Raw genomic sequence first — 26,735 nt, forward strand, 5'->3', positions numbered from 1 at the left:
CTACGCCGATTAGCTGACTTGGTACGGACATTGCAGACTAACCGGTGCAGCTGGCGATCATCTCTCCTTGTGGTTCTGCGTGGACGTCCTGGCCTCGGTATTGGAGTAGGGACACCCCATCTGAGCATTTCGTTTCAGGATCTTTGACACCTGACCTTGAGTGATGCCATACTGCCGAGCAATAGCACGCTGTTTCATGCCAGAATTTCGTAAAGCCACCACTCCATGACAAACAGCATTGTCAAGTTGACGGACCATCTCCAGAGGAAGCGGCAATAACTTTTGTAGACGTGCAGCAGTTGTTTTCCACTAATACACAACGCAACAACCCTTGTATACCCGATTGTGAAGCCAATCGTCAAATGTACCTGTCCTTACATTTTGTCACGCCACCTGTGATATAATCCTGTTATTGACTTCTTGCTGCGAAAGACATTCAGTGACATGGTTCTTTCAACAAAGACATCACCGAAGGGTAAAAAAAAACTCACCAGATTGATATACTGAGTTCAGAAAGTAAACCCAAGTCAAGAAAAATAGAATATTCCATATTAAATGCCAAGTCTGTATATATATATATATATATATATATATATATATATATATATATATATATATATATATATATATATATATATATATATATATAAAGGTGGGCGCGATTCGGAAAATTTTAAGTCCGCTTACCGCTTATCCGCTCCGCCAGCCCGTGTAGTCCGATTCGCTTATCCGCTTCAGCGGCCGAAAATCTTAGTCCGCTTACCGGTTATCCGCTTATCCGCTTCGATTTTTTTAAAGCGCTTCGACGTTTTTAAAGCGATTTTTGACGTTTCTAAAGGGAATTTAATGCTTTTTAAGCCTAAATAGCCATTTCTAACTACTACAAAGACAAACAAAGCTTTTAAGATCAAAAATATACATTTTTATTTAAATAAAATTTATTCAAAATTTATTGAAATAAAGTTTTCCACTCTACTCTACTCTACTCTACAGTTAATTTAAATATAATTTTAATATATGCAAGTTACATTAAAGAAAAATCAATTTGCCCGTCCTTTCTTTGACAAGAGAGTCTACTAGTCAACAGACTAGCAGTCTGTTGACTAGTCCTCGTCTTCCTCCTCCACCTCGTGGGCCTTCTTGAGGATTTGGAGGTTGCCCTTCATGAAGACGAGGGCCTCGAAGTTCGGTGCAGCCAGGGCCGACCTCTTAGGCCTGAGGATGTCCGACCCGTAGCTGAACACGCGCTCGACCGAGGCAGAGCTCGGGAGCGGCGTGTTATGCCTGAGAAACAGAGTTACCCAAGCATCACGGAACTCGAGCGGGAAGAGATTGGGCGAGAGCCGAGTTGTTAGGGTTTCACTTATTATTCACTTAAATAAATATTCACAATTCTAGAGTAACGGCTCAGGCTAACAGCTGATTTGGCGAATCGCGATGCGCTTTAATTTTTCGGTAGGCCGCTTACGCTTATCCGCTTCGGTTTCCGGGGGTTGTTCCGATTCGCTTATCCGCTTCGAAAACGTTAGTCCGCTGCAGCGGATAAGCGGACTTTCGAAGCGGACCGCCCACCTTTGTATATATATATATATATATATATATATATATATATATATATATATATATATATATATATATACAGGGTGAATCAAAAGTAGCGCCCGAGCCCGATTTCTGTTTTTTCGGCTGTCAGATTCTTTCTGGGATGTCATGTTGTTAATAATTGTCTTGCAGATTATTAATTTTCTTAATTTATTTATTTTTGTTTTTGTTTTGCAGGTTATTGCTGAGAGTTTGGAAAGTTACTGAAGTTGCACCAAATTGAACCATGAATTACCTTTCAATGAATCAACGCATTGCGGCTGTGAAACATTACTACAAATGTAATGAACAACCAACGATGGCGGCACGTGGTTTGGTACAGGAATTCGATATTAACCCACCACAGGGAAGAAACTTACGATTGATTGTCGAGAAATTTGAAGCAACAGGGTCGTAAGCCACTGCAAAGAAGTCCGGTCGTCCGAAAATGGCAACAAATGTAGCTAAGGCTGAAGAAGCCATCAGGAGACTGGAACAATGTCCGCAAAAGTCAACTCGGCGTTTATCTGCAGAGTTGGAAGTGAGCCAATCAAGTGTTATCCGTATCCTTCACCAGAAAAACTGGAAACCTTACATTCCACGCTTACTGCATGCCCTTCATGACGGAGATGACAACCGGCGTCTTCAATTTTGCGAAGAGTTCTTAGCTAAACTTGACGAAGAGCACACAATGCTAGACAACATCTGGTGGTCAGATGAGGCATGTTTTAAGCTTAACGGCACAATTAACATACACAATTGTGTCTACTGGGCTGCGGAGAACCCAAGAGTGACAGTTGAGGAGGTAAATTTACCTGGCGTGACAGTTTGGGCAGCCATATCTCCATGAGGGATAATTGGACCCTTTTTCTTTGAGGGATCTGTCACTGCAGAAATTTACCTGGATATGCTGCAAACCTTCTTTTGGCCCAGGGTACAAGATCAGGACTGTTATTTCCAGCAAGATGGAGCTCCACCTCATTATGGACGTCATGTTCGTCAGTGGCTTGATGAAAACTTTCCCGGAAAGTGGATCGACCGCCGCGGTCCGATCGAGTGGCCGGCATGCTCCCCAGACCTTACACCTCCAGATTTCTTTCTTTGGGGGCTCATGAAAGACCTTGTTTGTCGTGAAAAGCCTCGCACCATTCAGGAATTGAAGGCTCAAATCACTGCAAAGTTTGAGGAAATTGATATCGAACTCTGCAAACGTGTGTGCCACTATGTGCCTGCTCGGCTGCAATTGTGCATCGATCACGAGGGAGGGCACTTTGAAAATTGCAAGTGAAACAGCTTGGTACACTTCCGTAATAATTTTCCCCCTAATAAATGGTTAGATAAACATGTCATTCATTTATTTATACCTTCTTGTACACTGTAATACAAATGTCAAACAAACAATCAACTGACAGAAATATAAACAGAAATCGGGCGCGCTACTTTTGACTCACCCTGTATGTGTATGTATATATATATATATTTATATTTATATATATATATATATATATATATATATATATATATATATATATATATACATATATATATATATACATATATATATATACAGTATATATATACAGTATATATATATATATATATATATATATATATATATATATATATATATATATATATATAGTAACGGATTTGAGAAGTGTAACGAATTTGAGAAGTGTAACAATTTTGAGAAAGTGTAACGAATGTGAAAAGTATGGTTTTGTTGTGTGTAACTGACCCTCGTAATGTAAAGAATGGTCGCAGCTCGTCCTCTTAGTTAATTCCATAAACCTACACACAGGACACGATATATCCTTTTAAATAGTTAGTCCCTTATTCTCTGTAGGCTAAGGATGTGTTTCCCACTAGTTTGACTCTTCATTGCACCGAATTAAATAAGAGTAGGCCCTCCGACGCCCCATGGCAGCTTCCAAGTGCCAGGTTTGCCACTTTGCTGCAATTGGCTCTTTAGGCACTTTGCTGCATTTTCATCTGACATCCACTTTGCTGCATTTGACTCCATTACGCACGAGGTAACGCCGAAGAAGAAAGGCGGGTCTCCACCTCGTCATAGAGGGGAGGAGTAAGTCGGCCCCGCTCATCCAACCCAGAACGAGGGGTTTGGCTTGAGAGGGCGGAGAGAGAACGCTTGGGGAAGGTTCGAAAAGGGTGAAGGGCGGGGCCTATATAACCCGCCGCGGGACGCTCCCCAAGCAGATGAGCTTTTACAGAGATGGGTCCAGGAGATGCGCTGGAGACGAGCAGGTGTGACCGAGCCGCCGTGAGACGTGCCGCGCTGCAGGAAAAGCGGACCGGGGCAACGCAACGAGCGCACGAGGCAGCAGTACGGAGAAAGGAACTTCGCCCGCGCAGTTTGGGACCAAAGCTCGGCTTCTTGACGGCGGTGCCTTCTGGCCCGACCGTGCCCAGTACCCGCTGAACCTTCCTTGCCTCTAAAAGCCACCCATCTCCAAGCCATTCCTTCCGGCCTGCATTTCCCCGTGCAAGTGTGATCGTCCGTCTGTCTTTCACGTTGTCCTGGGGTTTATTAATTAAGCTTGTATAGGTAAGCTAATGATTTCACTGTGTGTCTGCTCCTTCCATTTTCTGTATATAACCAACTGCTCTCTTTGCCTTGGCTTGTGAAAATAATTAATAAAACCTGTTATTCCTCCGTACGTCTTCTTCTTTTTCTTCTTCACATCCGTGTCGCTTTTGTCTTTTCTCAATTGAATATCTGTGGCGCGATTTCGGCCAACGTCCGGGAATCGGGTTTAGTCGGGGAAAACTGTTCGGCCGCGGTGCCTCCGCTCGGCAAACAACATCCTTATCCGCGGACCGTAACAATATATATATATATATCCACACACACATATCAATATATATATCCACACACATATATATATATATACACACATATATATATATATACACACACATATATATACACACACATACACACACACACAGTTGAAGTATTCACATAATTTTAGCTGTAATGCATTTTTCACCCATTAACCATCTCTAGTTTTCGTTCCTTCGAGCTTTCCATCAAGATGGGCACTGAAATGTTGGCATTTATAACCAGGCCACTATATCTACAAATCCTCATCCTCCCAACCTCCAGAGAGCCAAAGCCACTTCCTTGTGATTGGTCGATACACAATACATTTTTATATTCGATACATTTTTATGCTAATAATATGCAAGGACTGTGAAGCATTTATCTGTGCCAGACTTCCTTCTTTTCTTTTGTTTTACTTCCTTTTTTTTTCTTTTCTTTTTTTTTCTATACTGAATCGAGGCTCGTGAAAGAGCTGACATCCACTTCACAAACAAATCAACCAGACAAACAAAATATATAAAAAGAAGGAGCGGAAGACAAGATGGGGAGAGAAGGGGAAGCACACAAACACTTGAGAGCACACAACAATTGAGAGCAGGGAGATTTGTGGGAAGGAGAGGGCTTGGGGGGAGGAGGCGTGGGAAGGGGGGGTGGGAGAAGTATAAAACACAAGGACACCAAGGACTTCCAGGACAGAAGTTGGTATTTCAAAAAAGTGGAATTGGGGTGAAATTAGCAGGGGTAGAAAAGATCAAGGTTTTGGATGGGGGAAGATAAGATATGGTGGTGAACAGCTGTTTTAAAGACCTGGAGGGTGGAGTGGGATTGAAGAGAGTGAGGGAGTTTGTTCCAGAGGCGGGAGAAACGAGGAATGAAGGAGTGAAGATGAGCAGAGAGTCTTGATTTTGGCAGTTTAACCATAAGAGGGTTGCAGGCAGATCTTGTGCGACCTGTAGGAATATTTGCGGGACAGAGCCCAGAGAGAGCTGGGGGGGCAAGGCCAGAGAGGAGTCGGTAGAAGACGGAAAGACCACCAACCTGCCTGCGGTGAGTGAGTGAGAGGCCCTTGGAGTTAGCTTCATCACGGGAGATTCCAATGATTCTGAATGCTTTGGTTTCAACAGCGTGAAGATGAGCTAGGTGTGAGGCAGGAGCACCAGCCCAGAGGGGAGAGCAGTATTCCATTGAGCTGCGGATGAAAGCCTTGTATGTGGTGAGGAGCTCAGGTGTGCCAAGGAAGGACTTCGCACGACGGAGGATGCCCAGTCGGCGACTGGCTTTGGAGGCCAGATTTGAAATGTGGTTTTCCCAGGAAAGATCATGGCAGATAGTGAGACCCAAAAGCTTGAGTGACAGAATTTCTTGGAGAGGATTATTCAGAAAGTGGATGGGAGGGTTGTCCAGTCGGTCTTTTCGGAGAGACATCGTAAGAGTGTGAGATTTGTCAGGATTGAAAGACATGTTCCACTTGTTTGCCCAGTCTGTGATTTTGTCCCGGTCTGCAGAGAGTGAGGAGGCTGCAGACTGCCGATCTGAGGGATGAAGAATGGAGCGACAGAGAGTAGATTCATCAGCAAAGAGATCGAGAGGATTTTCAAAAGAGTCAGAGAGATCATTGATGAAGACCAGAAAAAGCACAGGGCCCAGAACACTGCCTTGGGGAACTCCAGCCTGAACAGGAAGAGGAGATGAGAGAAACCCATTCAAGGCCACACGTTGACTACGACTGGAGAGGAAGTCCGCCAGCCATGCGTGGAGATTTCCATGGATACCAAAGGAGGAGAGTTTGGTGAGCAGAGCGGGGTGCCAGACCGTATCAAAGGCATGTGATATGTCAAGGGAGACAGCTCTAATTTCCTGTTTGGCATTGAGGACCTCCATCCATTGTTGAGAAAGCAGAAGCAGCATGTCCAGAGTAGAGTGACCAGGTCTGAAACCAAATTGATGATCAGAGATCAAGCCATTGGAGAAGAGGAAAGATTTCATATCTGAAGCAATGATGGATTCCATGCCTTTGCTGATAATTGGGAGAAGGCTGATTTGTCTGTAGTTGCTGGGATCTGTTTTTGCACCTTTTTTGTGCAAAGCGGTGATGTTGGCAGATTTCCAAGCAGATGGCAGATGACCTTGAGCAAAAGAGAGGGTGAAGAGAACAGAGAGAGGGAGTGAAAGAGCGGAAGAACAGGATTTTAGGACCCGTGGGCTGATGCCGTCAGGTCCAGTTGCCGAATCAGAGTCGAGGGTTGACAGAAACTTTTCCACCTTGTCAGGAGGAAAGGATACAGAGTCCAGGAGCAGCTGGGTACGACTGGGTACGGTGGGTACAGAGAGGGATGGGTTTGGGACACAAGATTTAGAGGCAAACACAGAGTTGAAGCATTCAGCTTTTTCACGTGCGGAGTCAGCCGTGTGGCCGTTTGAGGTGAGGGAGGGGATGGAGGGGGAACAAACACCAGAAACAGATTTGACCAGACGCCACCAGGATTTGGAAGAGGGAGACAGATAAGAGAGTTCTGTCCTGAGAACGGAGAGATATTGTTTCCTGGCTCTCCTGAGGGTGGACACACACTTGTTTCGGGCTTTGTGAAAGGAAATGAGATTTCCTTCCGTTGGATTTGCTTTCCAGGAGACGAAAGCAAGTTGTTTCTGGGCAATAGCCTCACCACAAGATTCCGTGTACCATGGACGGGAGGAAGGGTATGACAACTGAAGACGAGATGGGATAAATCTGTGCATGAGAGAGAGCAATTTACTTTGGAAGAATTCCCAGGATGAGTTGATGTCAGAGGCGGTAGAGATGGGAGACCAGTCCAGATGATTGATGGCTGCTTGAAGACCGTGCCAGTTGGCCTGAGTGAAATGCCAGACTCGTCGGCGCTGAGGAGGCTCTCTGAGAATGGTCAGAGAGATGTCCACTTTAACAAGCACATGATCAGATGAGCCGATTGGAGCAGAAGAGCAGCAGACATTTTCAGGGAAGTTTAGTCATAACCAAGTCCAGAAGAGAAGATGCTCCGTTGACTGAGATCCGGGTCGGGAAATTGACAGATTGTGTCAGTCCCAGTGAGTCACAGAAGTCCTTTGCTGAAGAGCCATGACTGGTGAGAGAGGTACCCACACCCAGCCAACTGGCATGGTGACAATTGAAATCACCACATATGAGGAAGAGAGAGTTGGGATGGGGAGATAGAGTCCTTCTTCTTCTGCCCTTGTCCTTCTGCTGCCCTTGTCTCTTTTCTAAATATTTTCTTTGTATTTCTACTTCTCTTTCTATTTCTACCTTTGCTTCTATTAGGAAAGTCACGGACACACAAACACTTAGCTTGAACATAATGTGAATGTGTTAACCGTTACACACGGTAATCGTTTGAATCATAGTCCAATGATAACACCAACACTTCTCATCTCGTTTTAATCTCTCCCTGACACCCCCCACTGTCTATGTGTATTTTAAAACTTCAAATTTATTCCTTAGCTTAAAACTACAGACACTATGGGTAGGTCAAGGATTAAGTGTCATTTCGCTTTGTATATCGAGTTTTCTTTCTTGTAATCTGATGACGAAGTTTAAGAAACTTTTCTGAGTATCCTACTTTTCTCCCCCACAAGATTTAGTGTTCCCCACTTGTTACAAACTCGTACGACCGTCAGGGAATCCAGCAGATGGGAGTGTATGCGGTTGGGGGGGGGGGGGGTGTGGAGAGGAGTGTATGGGGTTGGGGGTGGAGGGGAGTGTATGGGGTTGGGGGTGGAGGGGAGTGTATGGGGTTGGTGGTGGGAGGGGGGGTTTATGGGGTTGGTTGGGGAGGGGAGGGGAGGGAGTGTGTATGGGGTGGGGGGGGGGGGGAGTGTATGGGGTTGGTGGGGGGAGGGAGTGTAAGGGGTTGGTTGGGGGGGGGAGTGTATGGGGTTGGTGAGGGGGAGGAGTGTATGGGGTTGGGGGGGGGAAGCGGAGGAGGAGGGGAGTGTATGCAGTTGGGGCGGGGTGGAGGGGAATGTATGGGGTTGGGGGTGGAGGGGAGTGTATGGAGTTGGGGGGGGGAGGTGTATGGGGTTGGTTGGGGAGGGGATGGAGTGTATGGGGTTGGTGGGGGGAGGGAGTGTAAGGAGTTGGTTGGGGGGAGGGAGTGTATGGGGTTGGGGGGGCGGGGGGTAGTGTGACAGGTTTACGAGACCCATGATGCTTGATGGACCCAGAGATCCGGGCTCGGACTCACGTGTGCTGTGATCTTGTACTCGGTGTGACCCCGCTCGTGCCTCCGGGTATCGGACACCGTGTAGAACCGAGCGAAGTCCTCACTCACCCACTCCTCGAACATCACTCGTATATCTAGCTCGATCTTCTTGCAGACCCACTTTTCTTCCTCTGCTTTAAAAAAGAAAACCTCCTTCACTTCATCCTTTTCTGGCCTTTTACTTATTCGTGATTAAATCCCGTTCGCCGAGAGATAAAGGGATGGACAACACAATAGACAGATCCAGCTGGAATACAATGCCGCAAAGCACGTCTTTACGACATCGCCGCTTGGCTCCTCCGGAACTCCCTCCTGACCTGATCCTCCTCTTCCGCCCCTCGAGGCCTCACTCCTCCCATTCCTCCGCTATACCAGAGTGCAGAATCTAGAGTGGGAATGATTGAATGCGATCTAAGCGAACTGCGTCATGCTTCAGCCATGTACCGATAGGTTAGCATTCATAGGGAGTCAAGGGGTGGTGTGCATAGTTAATGCTGGGTGTTTCTCACCTAAGAACCGCCTCGCCCACACCCCCGGGAAAAATAAATAAATAATTACAACAAAATTACAAACACAAAAACATTTTACATTTTTCTTTAATTATATAAACTAGCGTGACTCTGCGCGCTATGAGGGATAGGCATCTTTGACCATTTCCGTGTCTTTTGGGTCTTTTGTGTCTTCATGGTGTTTTGGGTCTTCGGGGTCTTTTGGATCCTCTGGGCCTTTAAGGGTATTTTGGGTCTTTGGGGTGTTTTGGGTCTTCGGGGTCTTTTGGGTCTTCGGTGTCTTCAGGGGCTTTCATGTCTTAAGGGTCTTTTGTTTCCTCTGGGTCTTTAAGAGTATTTTGGGTCTTTGGGGTATTTTGTTTTTTTGGGGTATTTAAGAGTATTTTGGGTCTAAATGGTCTTTAAGGGTCTTTAGGGTCTTCAGGGTGTTTTGGGTATTTTGGGTCTTCTGGGTCTTGTGGGTCTATGGGATCTTTTAGGTCTTTTGGGTATTTTGGGTCTTTGGGGTGTTTTAGGTATTTGGGGTCTTTTTGGGTCTTCGGGGTGGTTTGGGTCTTCGGGGTGTTTTGGGTCTTTGGGGTAGTTTGGGTCTTCGGGGTATTTTGGTCTTTGGGTATTTTGGGTCTTTGGGTCTTTGGGGTCTTTTGGGTCTTCAGTGTCTTCAGGGGATTTTGGGTCTTAAGGGTCTGTTGGTTCCTCTGAGCCTTTAAGGGTATTTTGGGGGTATTTGGGGTCTTTGGGGTCTTTGGGGTGCTTTGGGTCTTCGTGGTGTTTTTGGTCTTCGGGGTGTTTTGGGTCTTCGGGGTATTTTGGGTCTTCTAGGTCTTCAGCACCATTTGGGTCTTCAGGGTATTTTGGATCCTCTGGGTCTTTAAGGGTATTTTGGGTCTTTGGGGTGTTTTGGGTCTTCGGGGTCTTTTGGATCTTCAGGGTGTTTTGGGTCTTCAGGGTGTTTGGGTCTTCAGGGTGTTTTGGGTTTTTGTGGTCTTTTGGGTCTTCGGGGTCTTTTGGGTCTTCGGGGTCTTTGGGGTCTTTTGGGTCTTGGTTGTCTTTTGGGTCTTTGGGGTGTTTTGTGTCTTCAGGATGTTTTGGGTTGTCGGGGTCTTTTGGGTCTTCAAGTTATTTTGGGTCTTTGGGGTGTTTTGTGTCTTCAGGGTATTTTGGGTCTTCGGGGTGTTTTGTGTCTTCAGGATGTTTTGGGTTTTCGGGGTATTTTTGGTCTTCAGGTTATTTTGGGTCTTTGGGGTCTTTTGGGTCTTGGGGTTATTTTGGGACGTCCGGGTCTTTTGGGTATTTGGGGTGTTTTGTGTCGTCAGGGTCTTTTGGGTCTTTGGGGTCTTTGGGGTCTTTTGGGTCTTTGGGGTCTTCTGGGTCTTCAGTGTCTTCAGGGGATTTTGGGTCTTAAGGGTCTTTTGGTTCCTCTGGGTCTTTAAGGGTCTTTGGTTATTTTTGGGTCTTCAGGGTCTTTTGGGTATTTGAGGTATTTTGGGTCTTTGGGGTATTTTGGGTCTTCTAAGTCTTTGGCACCATTTGGGTCTTTTGGATCCTCTGGGCCTTTAAGGGTATTTTGGGGGTATTTGGGGTCTTTGGGGTGCTTTGGGTCTTCGTGGTGTTTTTGGTCTTCGGGGTGTTTTGGGTCTTCGGGGTATTTTGGATCTTCTAGGTCTTCAGCACCATTTGGGTCTTCAGGGTATTTTGGATCCCCTGGGTCTTTAAGGGTATTTTGGGTCTTTGGGGTGTTTTGGGTCTTTGGGGTCTTTTGGGTCTTCAGGGTGTTTTGGGTCTTCAGGGTGTTTTGGGTCTTCGGGGTCTTTTGGATCTTTGGGGTCTTTTGAGTCTTGGGTGTCTTTTGGGTCTTTCGGGTATTTTGGGTCTTTGGGGTGTTTGGTGTCTTCAGGATGTTTTGGGTTTTCGGGGTCTTTTGGGTCTTCAGGTTCTTTTGGGTCTTTGGGGTCTTTTGGGTCTTGGGGGTGTTTTGGGTCTTCCGGGTCTTTTGGGTCTTTTGGGTCTTGGGGGTCTTTTGGGTCTTTGGGGTGTTTTGTGTCTTCGGGATGTTTTGGGTCTTTGGAGTGTTTTTGGTCCTCAGGGTGTTTTGGGTCTTTGGGGTGTTTTCGGTCTTCGAGGTGTTTTGGGCCTTTGGGGTGCTTTGGGTCTTCAGGATGTTTTGGGTCTTCTGGGTGTTTTGGGTCTTTGGGGTGTTTTGGGTATTTGGGGGTGTTTTGGGTCTTTGGGGTGTTTTGGGTCTTCGGGGTGTTTTGGGTCTCCACCCCGAAGACCCAAAAAGACCCCAAATACCTAAAACACCCCAAATACCCAAAAGACCCAAAATACCTAAAAGACCCCGTAGACCCACAAGACCCAGAAGACCCAAAATACCCAAAACACCCTGAAGACCCTAAAGACCCTTAAAGACCATTTAGACTTTTGGGTTGTTGGGTATTCAGGGTCTTTTTGTGCCTCAGGGCCTTGAAGGGTATTTTGGGTCTTTGGGGTGTTTTGGGTCTTTGGGGTGTTCAAGGTATTTTGGGTCTTCAGGGGTCTTGGTGATCTGAAGGGTCTTGGGGGAATTAAAGGGTCGTCAAAGGTCTGAGGGGTCTCAGCAGTCTTATTGTAATTAAGAGGGTTAATTAAGAGGGGGTTAATTTTTTTGAAGAAGAAGAAGACGTTTTCGTCGCACATAAACATAACGACATGCATAACGACATAACCATAATACGGTTGCTCTGTTATAATAAAGAAGAAGAATTGGTCTCAAGTTGATATGGCGCAGGCATGATGGACCGAATGGCCTTCTTATGCATCTAAATTCTTTGCGTGAACTACAAAGTTGTGGCTGGCTATCTTGTACTCGACATGAAGGGCCCAATGATGTAGTTCGCGGCAGTAAAACATTGTTGTTGTTGCCTCCGTGGTTGTTGTTATTATGTGTTTTTTTGCGCTCAGTTTTCTCTTCCCACACGACAAGGTACACCCTGTAAATGATAAGCGTAAACGCTTGGTATAAAGTATATTCTGCAGTAAAGAAACACAATGTATGGCATACAGTATGAATTTAAACGGCCGGAAACGGAACTAACTGAATGTACAACGTACGCGCTTCCCCATTGATTTTGAATTAATCGCGGAGCCTATCTGGCACTCGTTTAAGAATGGGATTCCTGACAGTATTGAAGAAGATGAAGGAAAAGGAGAAAGAAGTTCGTATTCTGATGCTGTATCCTTATTACGCCATTTGTGACCTTTTTTTGAATGTTCAGCGCAATTTTAGTTTCCTTTAATTTAGGCCGAGGTTCATACTTGCACTTGCAGCGATGCGGTGTTGTTTTTATTTCCAAACCTCAAGGGGAAAGGGATGCTGATTCAAGGTGCAGACGATCGGTCAAGTTAACCAGGGAGACTCGTCCAGGTAAAACAAGTAGGACGAAGAGCTCACACATCACTCGACACTCGGCTTGCTGTGATCGGGGCTGCTCGCATCATGTTCGTGGAAGAATGACGTCACGGAGGGTAAAACTGCAATGGACCGACAGATTGGGGCTGTTTACATCATGCTCGTGGAAGAATGACGTCACGGAGGGTAAAACTGTAATGGACCGACAGATCGGGGCTGCTAGCATTATGTTCGTGGAAGAATGACGTCACGGAGGGTAAAACTGCAATGAACCGACAGATTGGGGCTGTTTACATCATGCTCGTGGAAGTGACGTCACGTAGGGTAAAACTAATGGACCGATAGATCGGGGCTGTCTACATCATGTTCGTGGAAGAATGACGTCACGGAGGGTAAAACTGCAATGGACCGACAGATTGGGGCTGTTTACATCATGCTCGTGGAAGAATGACGTCACGTGGTGTAAAACTCGACAGATCAGGGCTGTTTACATCATGTTCGTGGAAGAATGACGTCACGGAGGGTAAAACTAATGGACCGACAGATCGGGGCTGTTTACATCATGCTCGTGGAAGAATGACGTCACGTGGTGTAAAACTCGACAGATCAGGGCTGTTTACATCATGTTCGTGGAAGAATGACGTCACGGAGGGTAAAACTAATGGACCGACAGATCGGGGCTGTTTACATCATGCTCGTGGATGAATGATGTCACGGGGAGTAAAACTCGACAGATCGGGGCTGTTTACATCATGCTCGTGGAAGTGATGTCACGGAGGGTAAAACTGCAATGGACCGACAGATCGGGGCTGTTTGCATCATGCGCGTGGAAGAATGACGTCACGGAGGGTAACACTGCAATGGACCGACAGATTGGGGCTGTTTACATCATGCTCGTGGAAGTGACGTCACGTAGGGTAGAACTGCAATGGATCGACAGATCCGGGCTGTTTACATCATGCTCGTGGAAGTGACGTCACGTAGGGTAAAACTGTAATGGACCGACAGATCGGGGCCGTTTACATCATGCTCTTGGAAAAATGACGGCACGGGCAGGGGCGTATCTACGGAAAATAGCGCCTATGCCAACCACTGAAATTGCGCCCCTGTCCAAACATCTGACACCCATCTTTTAGATAACTTTACCATAAAATCAGCTCAAAAATACAAGTCAAGCTCGTTATTCTTTTAATTAACAAATTATGGCACTACATGAAAATTACAACTGCACCTTCCTTGCTTTCACTGATGCAAATTGGTCTATGATGTGCTCAAAGTCAGTTTTTTTCAGTTTCTTCTCTTTCTACGCTCAGCAGAGCAAGATCACAGAGTCTGCCTTGACCCATGGAGGCTCTCAAATACGAAAGTATTCGTTTTAACTTGCTGAATGATCTCTCACAGCTGGCGATGGAAACTGCGATGGTTAGCATTATCTGAATAGCAATGTGAAGATTGGGGAAGAAGCTCTCATCTCCATACTGAACAATTAATTCGAGAAGCTCTTCAGGTCTTGATATTTTCATGTTGGCCCGACTTGATAGCAACATTCTGCAATCCAAAATTTCTTCATGTAGCTGCTGTCCATCAATATCAGAGCTGTACAATTCGCCCAAATTTTCGCACTTCTTCTTTAGGTCGTTACTGTCGGTGCCGTAACACAGTCCCTCGACATTGAGAAGGAACCCAAACTTGGCGTCAGTGTCGTGCAAACGAGCGAACCTTTCATCCATTTCTCTGTGAAGACGGTCGAGTGTTCCCTTCATGACTCTTTCCATTTCCTCCTTGGCTGTTAACCCAGCATCTCTCGAGGTCTCATCAGCCATTCGTTTCTTTCGTCTGACGTCTTTCAACTTCAATATTCCATTCTTGACAGAGACCGAGTCCTTCTTCGAGTGACTCACTGACCAACACTTCTCTTTCATCATCAAAATGATCTCGGAGGGCTTTCAAATCCAGGGCAGCATCATGGAAGTTCATGCTAAGATCCTGCAGTCTCTTTTGAATACGGTCAATGCGAATGAGTACTTTGTTCCAAAATCCTAGCAAAGTCAGAAAATCGTAACTCAACATGCGGTTATACAGCTGCCTTGCGTCACTTCCTGTTTCACTGGTCTCGTTTTCATTGTCTATCATGTCCTGGAGAACTTGAAGTATCTCCTCAAGGTACTTGTTGACGGGTTTCACTGCTTCTGTCCTTACACCACCTGGTTTTGGACTCCGACAACCACAGGCACGGCGTTTTTGAGTTTTTCCCAGCGCTGTGTTGAACAAGAGAAGAACACGTAGAGAGCTTCGATGGTGCCAAAAAACGTGACCATCATTGTATCCTGCTTGGCTGCATGTACACCCACCAAGTTGAGTGAGTGATTGTCGCAATTCAAAAACACTGGCAGGTTGTTTTTCTCACTTATTCTTTGATGAACACCACTTCTGTGTCCAGCCATCACAGCAGCGTTGTCATAGCACTGTGACCGACAATCTTGTAGCTCCATTTCGTCCTTCTCTAGCTGTTTCAAGATGTCTTCAACCAAGCTCTCAGCATCCTTCTGGCTTATCTGGATAAAACCAAGGAAGGACTCTCTAACATGGACTGTTTTCCTCTCAAAATCAACTTCCACGTACCTCACTACTTCTGACATCTGCTCACGGTGCGCCTGATCAGGAGTCGAGTCGAACATGAGACCATAGTACTTGGCTTCACGAATGCTTATCAGTAAACTCTGGCGAACAGTGGATGCCATCATGTGGATGAATTCGTTCTGGACACCCGGTGAAAGATAAGACGTGGATCCAGGATGACTTTCCACACGAGTGAGGTGTTCTTTCATGACAGGGTCAAAGATGGCCAGTAGTTTCAGTAAGCCAAGGAAATTTCCCACATTGGAGTCATCGTCCAGCTGAAGTGACTCCCTGCGTCCTCGCAAAGCCAGGTTCTGAGTCGCAAGGAATTTTATGCAGTGAAGGATTCTCGTCAAGATATCACGCCACTTCTGCTTTTCCTTCTCAATCTGTGACTGAAGTTCCGCGTCAATAACTCCTCTGTTTTCAGCTAAATTTCTTTCCATTTCTTTCCACTGTGTGAAGCACTCCCAACGATTCTTAGCATTTTCATGAACACTATTCCTTTCAGGTGCTTTCCACTGGTTGAATCCACTTTCCTGCTCCAATGAGGATTGATGGTCTGACTGGGAATGGGAATAGAGAAAACAGATACAAAATGCAGACTTTTTAAAAGGGGAATAGACCAGCCATGAGCGAGTCACTTCCTCACCACGACCATTTCCCAATTTCCTCTTGAACCAAGTTTTGTTCATTGAGCGGTTATTTGTTGGTAGGAAAGGCCCCTCACTGTTCTGGAAATACTTCGAACCCAGATTTATTATTTCTGTTCTCAACGTGTCAGGCAGAATTGCTTTTCCAGTATCCTTGTCGAACTTCAGAAGTCCAATGTCATGCTGTTCAATCACTTCTAGTATGACAGTTCGAGGCTCTTCGACACCATCCAGTTCACTAGGTTCAGTGTCGTCAGGGTCAATTTCGTCAGGTAAAATCTCGTCAATAAACTCAACATCACCGCCACCACCATCGTCTTCCCCTCCTGTCATGTCCACGTTCTCTATGGTAGCCTCACTTTTAATCTCGTCATATTGGGATTTATCTGACTTGACTTCCTCCTCAGCTTGTGACGCATTTGTACTTGATCCACCTTCAGATTCTAACAAATTTGTAGCAGGTGCAGGCGACTCCATGGAACGTGTCGAACTTGTTCCGGGCTTTTCAAAGAAGGGCATGAAGAACTTGCTCGACTTCTTGGCTTCCTCCGTCTCCAACTTTTGTCTCTTCCGTCCTTCAGCTCCACTTTCCTTCTTCTTCATGAAGAAACGTTTCGTGGTCTTCTTACACAATGCTCTGAAATAAGGAAATGGCACTTTTAATAAGAACATTAAATTTCACAGATTTTGCACAGAATTCTAGACTACCTCCCTAGTTTGCGCGGAATGGTCTTACTGCCAGTTGGCACTGAGCAGTGGTACTGTGAGGTATGTGGTCATGTAGCTCCCAGCACTGTATTTTTACCTAATAATTTATATAAGTGGTTTCACAATCTAGCCATCCTAGTGCTTCTCACCCATGATAATCAAAGGCAGATCATACATCTGAAGAAAATTCTTTTTTCACTATCTGAGGATGGCTTTTCTGACTTCAATAGAAACTGCTCCGTGGCGCCCCCCTTCAAGTGGCACCCAGGGCACGTGCGATACCGCCCATACCTTAGGTACGCCACTGGGCACGGGTGGGATGGAGGGGGGAGGAAGTAAAACTCGACAGATCGGTGCTGTTTACATCATGTTTGTGGAAGAATGACGTCACGGAGGGTAAAACTGCAATGGACCGACAGATTGGGGCTGTTTACATCATGCTCGTGGAAGAATGACGTCACAAAGGGTAAAACTGTAATGGACCGACAGTGAGCCAACAGTTGGACACAAACTAGGCTGTGGATGAACAGGAAAAGAGAGGAGGGAACATTGTAACCTGCAAGTAAACAGATTTGCACTAGGTGGTGTTAATGGGAACTGGGTTTATAATCGGGAAATTGAAACTTGTGTAAGAGTAAGAAGAGAAGAGCTGTTTTGTGTGCCTTGACTTGACACTTCTATAGTGGCCTGGATAATGCTGGCAAAACCACAATTCTGAAGAAGTTTAATGGAGAAGACATCAACACCATTTCTCCAACATTGGGCTTCAATATCAAAACGCTGGAGCATCAAGGGTATGACAGTGTGGGACAGTACGATTTTGGAGGAAATGCATTTGGTTGTTAACTTTTCTTTAAACATGAAAGTTTACTTCTAGCTCTCCTTTTGCCTTCTTTGATGCACAAGCCAAATAAGTGGCTTCCTGCAACTTCCTGGCTTTAAATTGAAGGAAACGCTTGATATGCTCAGGTATTTGCTTCTTAATTTAACAACCAGTCTGGTGGCGTAATAGTGAGAGCATCCGCTCTGAAACTGGAGGGTCAGGGGTACCATCCCTGGCCAAGTCATACCAAATACTTTAAAAATGGTACGTGCTGCTTCCTTGATTGACATTCAGCATTCAAAAGGTTAGAGCAAGGACAATCCTGAGGTTGGCATTCATGGGGAGGAAATTTCTCTTGAAATGCTCCACTGAGTGTGCTGAGAAAGTTGACACTATTGTTCTGATGTTGCTGGTTTACCCAGAGTACCCCTGGAAATGATGGCACTTCCCCCATTGTGTGTGTGTGTGTGTGTGTGTGTGTGTGTGTGTGTGTGTGTGTGTGTGTGTGTGTGTGTGTGTGTGTGTGTGTGTGTGTGTGTGTGTGTGCGCGCGCGCTCCACTCCAAGCATTACACCATGTACATAAATAGTCGTACCCACTCCAACTGGGAATGAGGATTTCTTTTTCGGCATTGGCAGTTTTGCATTTGCAATACACCTTACCTCCAAAATACACCAAATGTTTTGTGGCTGCAGGCTTAAGATGAACATATGGGATGTTGGAGGTCAGAAGTCTCTGCGGTCATACTGGAGAAACTACTTCGAGAGTACGGATGGGCTTGTGTGGGTAGTCGATAGTGCAGACTGCCGACGTTTTGAGGACTGCCGTCGGGAACTTGCGGTCCTTTTGCAAGAAGAGGTCAGGATTTTCTTCTACATCGTATAAGTTTGAATAGCAGCTTGATGGCATTCAATTCGGAATAAATTAATTTGTTTAGCATCTGATGCTTTGGCTTTTAGCCAAAAACCAAAAACATAGCAGGCACATTTGAGAATCTCTTGAAATTTTACAAATACACCCGACAATTGGCTTAACTTTGTATCACGACTGGCACACTTTGCGAATTCAGTACAATAGATTGTTGGTTTCAAACCCAGGATTAATTACTATATTGGGAACATGTTTATAATCAAACCTTGATACTTTCATACACTGTGTCCCCCATACCCATAATTTTTGCTGCACCTTTTAATTTTGAAGTACTGGAAAGTCTAATTATCCCACACTTTTTGAAAAAAATAACAGGGATACTTTAATCTGGTCAGTCTGTCTGTCTGTCATGCTATCTCCTCCAAAACGGTTGTGCAGAAATTTACCAAATTTGCTCGTTATAATCACCCCGTGGCAAGAAGGTGCAATAGTAGTATCATTTTTGGCCCCCGCACCCTGGGATGGGGTCAAAAAGCAAAAAATGCAATTATGGGCACGTTTTTGATGAAACTTTGTATATGCAATAAACAGAGTAAGCATGAAATACGCAACTTTTTTGGCTTTGACCCCCAGTTCATGCCACAGAGGGTTGGGACTTGTGGTTACAGGGGTCAAAACAGATTTTTTTTTTTAACTCAAAATTCGATATTAGGTCATTCATGGTGGAATTTTTTGCCATCTTTCAACTTTGCTTTAGATGCGAAGCGTGGGGATTTGCGATGGTGCGCCATTGACTTTGCTCGAGTACCCTCGCCTGAGGAGAGGGTATTGCATTTGAGTCCGTTTGTCTGTTTGTCCGCACAGAATAAATACGATTTTCTCTCCAACCGTTGGTCCGATTGACAGGAAATTTTCACCATAGGTGCAACTCCACCTGTAGAATTTAAAAAAATAATTATGATGTCATAGGTCACGTGGTTCGACCGCTATCTTGGAAAAACCGAAAAACTTTGCACCTCTATATTTCTGAAAGCACTCGATAGAAAAAATTGAGACATGGCTCATTGTAAAGAACTCTCCATGGGAATAAAATATGTTAATGATGATGTCATAGGTGCCTCCATTATGATGTCATAATTCGACTACTACAAAACTTCATCCGATCAAGATGAAATTTCTTGAGCATAATCTCGAGATAAATTGGTATAGAAAAAAATGATGACGTCATCGGTCACGTGGTTCGGCCGCCATATTTGTTTTAACACAAAAGCCTTAAAAACCACTGAAAACACGTCCTGGCGAGGGTTTGCAATCTCTGGTTGCGCTGTCTTGTTAAACTTGCACTATGTGGCAACATTGTTGATTTCCACTATGTGATTAGGTTGAGATTGTGTATTGATGTGCATACCAGATTGAGCTATACTGAATGGATAAAGCATTAAAAAAATTATTATTATTATTTTTTTTTTTAATTAAACGTGGGATTACACTTTCCACAGCTTAACTCTTAGAGGAAAATATGGAGCCCATGCAACCTTGTAGAAACCGACCAAATGAAAAAGTTATATTTTTGAAAGGGAGTAATTAACATGTAAATATTTGCATCATTATAATGTTCAGCTGCAGCGCTGCCTCTCTGGCTATAACTTTTTGTTTAGTAATTGTTGACTCACCGTTTTGCAGAAATTGACTGGTGCCACCCTACTAGTGTTTGCAAACAAGCAGGATCTGCCAGGTGCGCTGCGAGCGACGGACATCAGGGAGGTGAGCAGCAACCAATCGACAATGCATTTTATTTCAATGCCATCGATAAAGTTTTCATGCAATATCAACTTCATTTTTGCTGCGAAAATGAAAATTTTAATTTTGTGTGCGTGACATGAATGGCACTAAACCATTTTACTTATTTATTTAATCCTTACAGGCACTAAACTTGGAGAACATCAAGATGCACCATTGGTGCATCCTCGAGTGTAGTGCGGTGACTGGGAAGAACCTACTGGAGGGAATTAATTGGATGCTCGGTGACATCTCGAGTCGGATTTTTACTGTGGAGTGAGATGCATTGTATTTTGATATCAAAGTTTGTGTTTTGGGTTATGTTAGCACACTATATGTCTAACACCACAACTTGATAGAAATAGCCTATTCTCACTGATTATCTGGGTGTGCTGAGAGTTTTCAAACCAATCAAGATGCAGAATCTGTCTTGATGACCTTTTATTGGACAAACACACTGTGTGACACCGTCTGCCCAGTCTGGCTGTGTTGAGGAAATAGGCCGTTAATGTCAAATGAAAAATCCCGACTATGTTCATCATTAATTTGGAAGTACGACATGGAGTGACAATATTGTATTTCAGTGCACAACTATGTAGTTATATTTATTGCACGGGACATACTGGACATGTTCAGAGAACAGTATTAAATTATACAGTAAAATAAAAACACAAATTTACCTTTTTTATTGTTCTTTGGGCAATAACGGGTCTGGTGTTGCCAATTTATTGCATTTAAGCAATCACATGGGCTTTTGAAACCTGCTTGCGGACTTCACTTGTCCTGCGAGCCAGACATGCTGCACACCTGCGCTCGGTCACTCTTGCTGCATGACTTTCAGTTGCTTCATATTGTTTCACACCGCCGTGTTTCACACCGCCATGTTCAATATGACCATCAGGAGGAGCTACCATGCAATTGGTTGTCCTTTTATGGTTGAATGGGTAAAGTGCTCCATGGATTGAGGAACCGAGCGCCACAGGGAGGAATTGGAGGCTTGGTACAGGAAAGGCGATCCGGACGATGTTCCGAACATCGTCCTCCCTTTGCTGTTTTCTTCTTTCTTGCAGTTGAATGCAGCGATTCTTTACCAGCTGGAGTTTGTGCTCACACTTCAGGTTCCTGTAGATTAAAATTGTCAGTTCAACACAACAGCACAGCACAGTTCCGGTGAAAGGCAAAGCCACTGGAAAAATTACAAGATGTCTGCTTTGCACAAGTCGTGGCTATATTGTTTGGGTGGAAATTGATGCAAGCGTCAGAAAATTGATGAGTAAAAGTTTTATCTTTCTGGTTATTGCATCTGGTCTCATTATAAGGCACTAGCAGAAGTACCCGGCATTGCCGGGTGGGGGAGGGGAGGGGAACGGGGGGAGCGAGCCCCTTGGCAAAGTGAGCGATTTTTTTTTTCATAGCGTCATAGCGATTTTTTTTTCATAGCGTCATAGCGTTCATAGTGTCATATCGTTCATAGCGTTTCATAGCGTCATAGCGATTTTTTTTTTCATAGCGTCATAGCGATTTTTTTTTTTCATAGCGTCATATCGTCATCACGTGATCGCTCTGAGCGAATCGCGCCCACCTGCTCTGATTCCGTTGATTCCGTGTGCTGAAATGCGCTGAGGTAAATATGAATAAAAAATATGGATCGTCAAATATTTTGAGCTCGGCCATGTTCGTCCCACGCTCAATGGCCATGTCTATGTCAAATATCAAGCACGTAAGCCTCTCCGTTTAGGAGTCTATTGGTAACATTACACACACACACACACACACACACACACACACACACACACACACACACACACACACACACACACACACACACACACACAAACTGTGTTTTATATATATAGATGTGATCATTGAGAAACAGTGGGCATTGATCAATTTTGCTAGTAAACTCAACTCTGATGTACTTGGATGTTCATGTTATTACAACCTTAAACACCATTTCCCACAATGAAATATCCACAGAACTTGGGATTTGGCATTGATCCGCAAACACTTTGGAATATTCAAGGGCAAACACCTCTAACCTCAACACTCATGCTGGACATCAAACAGCACCCAAACTTTGCATCCTGTTTAAGATTATGGAACTATTAATCACAGATCCAGCTGACTTTATCACTCGACGGGTGAATTGTTGACAAAATGTGGCTTCACCACCAACATGTTGAAACCAAATTGGAATCGACACATTGGAAGCACAGGAATCGCTGCCACCAAAAACAATTTGCACTCGAGCGTTAGACAGCAAGATCATGTGTTCGATTGCACTGTGAAGCCAAGGGAATCTTGCTTATGGACAATATGCCGTACAAAATGAAAATCTTAGGACAGTATTTTGCCAACCTCATGCAAAAACGCAGGAGGCCAACACGTACAAACACTGAGGGATGTTGGCCAAAGGTAATGTCGCGTTTACGACCACACTCAACCTCCACAAATTACCACTGTTGAATCAGTCGCTTCACTGTACCTCCGTCCACCTTCATTCACCTCTATTTGTTTGTCTGTCAGTTTGTCTGTGAGCAGGATCTCAAAAAGTTCTGGACGCATTCGGACGAAATTGGTGTGCCGGTTGGGTGTGCGACAAGGAAGAATCGATTCGATTTTGGTGCAGGTCTGGATGCAGATCCAGATAAGATGTTTTTTTTTGTTTTTTTAAGTGATTCTTCACTATTGAGAGATGGAGCCAAAAACTATTCAGCAGGATATTACAAACGTTTGTGGATTGATTATGACAAAACTTGGTGGTCGAGTTGGGTAGGTGACAACAACAAGCAGATTACGTTTTGCTAATGCTGACATTACTACAATCAAACACATCTGGGAACATGGAATGGGAGCCTGCAGGAAAGCTCACATCTACCAGGTAATATATGCAAGAGCTGCAACAAAATCTCCATTTGCCAAAATCTGTATGAGACGGTCATGCAGAATATCATCGATTTGATCCAAAATGACATGCCAGAAGGTGATTCTAATTGTGTGGTCAATTCCATTGTAATCACACCACGTGCTTTAAAAATAACGTTTGTTTAGAATCAGGAACGTTCATCTATTCTGGCAGCGCATGACATGCTACTAGATTCAACCCGGGAAGCTGGCAATACAAACTTTCGTTAATACCTGTAATCGATGTAGCCATCTTTGTTCTTATTCAACCTTTCTAGTAGGTAATTCGTCTGCACTTTGTCTGTTGGGATGTTCAGTTTCTGAAACAGAACAAACCACCATTTTGCACATAACAGGGATAAAGGCATAGATGCCACAGCAACTACTTCTTGTGATAATCAGTCATTTTCTTTTTTTTGGCTGCAAAAGGAGCTTATTTTGGCGTGTAGTTTGTGGTCTCATATCCTTTGCATTCCTTCATCCTCATCACCTGATACCTTGTCAACGTTGCAAAAAAGGGTCCCTAAGCGATTCTGGATGCATATAGTAATGCTCACCATGCCCGGTATTTTTTGTTGAATCCAATGATTGTCATCATGTACCAAGCCATTGGTGCTGCCAAAGCAATGACTCGGCTACAATCCTGGATGGGACAGCACTCCGACTCAGGAAGCTTCAATTTGTTCAGGGTGCCAGCGATAGCCTGCATACTCTTCGCCGAGGAGTTTTTAATGTCCAGCAGCTAATTCCGACAGACGAGATGCCTAGTTTTAGCGTCCCATCAATTCCAATGATGTTCCAATTTTCTGGCCAATCCCATGCTGCATGAAAAGTGCTGTCTGTTTTTGGTAGGTCTTCATCCTCACGTGTCATTTACTAAGTTGGCTAGCCTGGGTTCGAATCTCGGACCAGCTAAAAACTGCCATCCCCGTGTGTCGCAGGCTGGGTGATTCATCAATGTGTGTGCCGTTAAACTGGTGTCCCATCTGTCGAGATTACTTGGTGGACACTAACGATCCCACGATGACTTTGTGAAGAGTCGGTGAATCATTGCTAGCACCCTGGATAAGCTACAAATACCTGGGACTACTGCTGGGAGAGAGATGGCAATCCGTCTGGCATGATCCCATGCCAAGAAACTGCTGCGGCAATACCAACTGTCTAACAGAGTATGGTACATCAGTCAGGTATTCAAATACATATCTAACTGTGCTCCTGCAGAAACTGCTGTGAAAACTCCTGCAGAAACTGCTAACTGTGCAAGAAACTGCTACGGCAATACCAACTGTCTAACACAGAGTATGGTACATCAGTCAGGTATTCAAATAAATATCTAACTGTGCTCCTGCAGGCTGGAAGCAGTTTCTAAGCTTCAGAACTGGTCCTGTTTTTGAGGATATTGAAGTTGTCAGTACCATTCCTAGTCAAATGCCAGTACAGTATCTGTTTGGTCTGGCCTGTGGGTGGCTCCAATTACCGCCGACACTCGATAAGTTAGAGGCTTGATGGGGTGAGGTACCTGCAATCATCACTCTCCTGGATGTTTTACCCCTCACCCTGTGCTACCTTGGTGAAAACTCACAATATTTGATTCTTTCACGTTCACACAACATTCTCGCTGCTCACGAAACAGACCTGTATCATATTCCTGAACACAGCAATGGGAATCCTTTTACTGCCATCTTTTTCCATGCTGTGGAAGAATTCCCAAAGTCGAAGTTTGTTCTTTTTCAAATACATCTGGATCATGAAGAAAACAATTATACAGCAGCATGCATCCTACTAACATTTGCGAATTGGTATTTGCACTTGGATAGATATTGCAGTAAGTTACATTATATAATTTTAATGTACAGTATTCTAAAAATGTGTTTGTGTAGTTTTGTTGAGATAATCGACCCAAATTTTTTTCCTGGTGTGTACAAGATCGAGGCTCGTGTAAGAGCTAACATTAATCATATAAAAACAAACGGACACATAAAACAAGATAAAAGGAGTGGGAGACAAGATGGGGAGAGAGAGGGAAGCACACAAGTACAACAGTAGAGAACAGGGACATCGGGAGATCTGTGGGAGGGAGAGGGATTGGGGAGGAGGAGGCACGGGAAGTGGGGGCGGGGGGGGGGGGGGTGAGGGGGGGTGGGAGAGGTATAAAACACATGGAAACTGCGAGGACAACCAGGAAAGAAGGATTGAAGCGTAATGTTTACCCTTGATGAAGCTTAAGGTGCTTCTTGACGACAATATGGTACCTCAATGGCTTTCATTGGTTCCACGTATGGTCTTGGCCTGAGGAGTGCGGAGTCTGTTAGGCGTCCATGTTCCACGACCAAGTCAGATTGATCTTGCAGCGACTCCAAAAGCCGCAAGAAGGCATCGTTCACAGTTACTGTCTAAAAAAATAGACATACGTCTGTTCGCAAATTCACATGCCAGGCAGGATGGATCATTCTTAATTCCGAAGACCTAAAATATTGTCAACAGACCATCACAAGGCCATGTTATCTCTAAAAATATATATATTTCAACTACAACACTGTGGCTGGTTTAAGATCGTTGGGTCTTGGGTTTGAGCCCTTGTCGTGCCGTTAGATAATACCAGGTGGTTTGACTCAGTCTGTCATCCTTCCGAGGCAAATGAGTACCAGCTTAATGGATACAGGGGGCACTGCAACAGCGGCCCATTCACGCTCCCAGTAATGATGCAACCAGCAGCCACAAGGTGCATACGAAAAATGAAACTACAACTTGTCGACAGCGTGAGTAACTGCGAGTTTAAAAGAAGGAGATGTTCAACTTACCGAAACATCCAACTCTTGCAGCTTAGATATGTGGTTCTTCTTCAGAGATGTCAAAAGAGCCTTGGCACCATCCACATCGAATAAGTTGTGCGAGAGCTGTAGAAATCCATTAGCAGTCATTATGTCCTATTTGATTCTCACTCAGAAAGGTTGAGGTAAATTTGGATGGTCAATGGCAACCTCTCATGTGTACTAGTCCTTGAACCTTTCCAGAAAGCAATGTCCCTGCCAATTATAATCCACTTGTTGATTTAAAGTTCAGCTTGTCCCAACCATCTAATTTAGAAACACAGGTAAATAAATAAAAATCAAACACTTCAGAATCAAACAACACATCCAGAATTTACCCAATTATTTGCCTACCTTTAGGGTTTTCAATGACTCATTGACCTCTAGACCGTTGGCCAAGACCTCTGCACCATGGTTCCCAATGCGGTTTTTCTTTAGGTCCAAGTACACCAGAGTCGAATTCAGCTTGAGGGCTTCTGCCATCGCAACTGCTCCCTCTGTTGCAAGACCATTCCATGCCAAGTGTAGGTGTGTTAAAGTTGTGTTTCCCTGTTTAGGGGTTTATCGGATGGAGGAATCATGAATTCAGCCAATTTCATCACCTGGATTCAAACACTGCCAGGTTATCTGTCTTGCATGCAACACAGCAATCGTGCTTATGACCTTCGCCACCGAAGATGTTTATCTGTAGCAGAATATCCCAAAAGGTTATGGATGGATTCGGACAATACTTGGTGGACAGGTTGGGTGTTTGTCAAGGCCAAATTTATTCGATTTTAGTGAAACTCTAGATCCGGATACTAGAAGTTTTTATGTTATTCCTACCATTGAGTGATAGGGCCAAAAAACCATACATAACATGATATCTCAAAAGGTTGTGGATGAATGATGACATAACTTGGTGGATGAGTTAGGTAGGTGACGAGAACAATCTTTTTGTCTCAGGTCCAGATCCATATCCGGCCTATCAATGGGATACAAAATGTAAACTGTTCAGGTTGGTGAAGG

General features: G+C 44.5%; 3 protein-coding genes across 6 annotated transcripts in view; 1 reads left to right on the forward strand and 2 right to left on the reverse strand.

Annotated features, from left to right (window-relative positions):
* The window catches only part of LOC137436499 (ribosomal protein S6 kinase delta-1), a 283,132-nt gene that overhangs the window by 55,265 nt on the left and 201,132 nt on the right, over window positions 1–26,735 (reverse strand). The window contains exon 1 of one of the 4 annotated variants that reach the window (XM_068130350.2): window positions 8,644–8,883. The exons of the other annotated variants lie outside the window; for them this stretch is intronic. Coding sequence (XP_067986451.2) covers window positions 8,644–8,745 — 102 coding nt within the window. The 5' untranslated portion in view covers window positions 8,746–8,883. Of the gene's footprint in view, window positions 1–8,643; window positions 8,884–26,735 lie in introns of those variants that run through there. 4 annotated transcript variants of the gene reach the window in all.
* On the forward strand, window positions 12,227–21,310 carry ARL2 (ARF like GTPase 2). Its single transcript, XM_068130407.2, has 5 exons — window positions 12,227–12,384; window positions 17,225–17,335; window positions 18,060–18,222; window positions 19,918–19,998; window positions 20,159–21,310. The coding sequence occupies exons 1-5, from the start codon at window positions 12,320–12,322 to the stop codon at window positions 20,291–20,293; spliced, it is 555 nt and encodes a 184-aa protein (XP_067986508.1). The 5' UTR covers window positions 12,227–12,319; the 3' UTR covers window positions 20,294–21,310.
* Window positions 20,365–26,735, reverse strand: part of LOC137438897 (uncharacterized) — a 31,951-nt gene continuing 25,580 nt past the window's right edge. Inside the window, exons 8-13 of the mRNA XM_078771093.1 lie at window positions 26,082–26,276; window positions 25,719–25,814; window positions 25,170–25,310; window positions 24,553–24,657; window positions 23,152–23,237; window positions 20,365–21,135 (exon numbers count right to left, since the gene is read on the reverse strand). Coding sequence (XP_078627219.1) covers window positions 20,748–21,135; window positions 23,152–23,237; window positions 24,553–24,657; window positions 25,170–25,310; window positions 25,719–25,814; window positions 26,082–26,276 — 1,011 coding nt within the window. The 3' untranslated portion in view covers window positions 20,365–20,747. The remainder of the gene's footprint in view (window positions 21,136–23,151; window positions 23,238–24,552; window positions 24,658–25,169; window positions 25,311–25,718; window positions 25,815–26,081; window positions 26,277–26,735) is intronic.

The sequence above is a fragment of the Myxine glutinosa genome, chromosome 1 (genome assembly GCF_964187855.1).
Source record: "Myxine glutinosa chromosome 1, kmMyxGlut1.1, whole genome shotgun sequence".
NCBI classification, from domain to species: domain Eukaryota; kingdom Metazoa; phylum Chordata; class Myxini; order Myxiniformes; family Myxinidae; genus Myxine; species Myxine glutinosa.

Bases quoted from the DNA above. Each gene is read 5' to 3' on its own strand.
- ARL2 (XM_068130407.2), top strand. From the start codon at position 12,320: ATGGGATTCCTGACAGTATTGAAGAAGATGAAGGAAAAGGAGAAAGAA. The intron at 17,336-18,059 runs GTATGACAGTGT...TTGTGGCTGCAG, and splicing joins AAAACGCTGGAGCATCAAGG to GCTTAAGATGAACATATGGG. The intron at 18,223-19,917 runs GTCAGGATTTTC...ACCGTTTTGCAG, and splicing joins CGGTCCTTTTGCAAGAAGAG to AAATTGACTGGTGCCACCCT.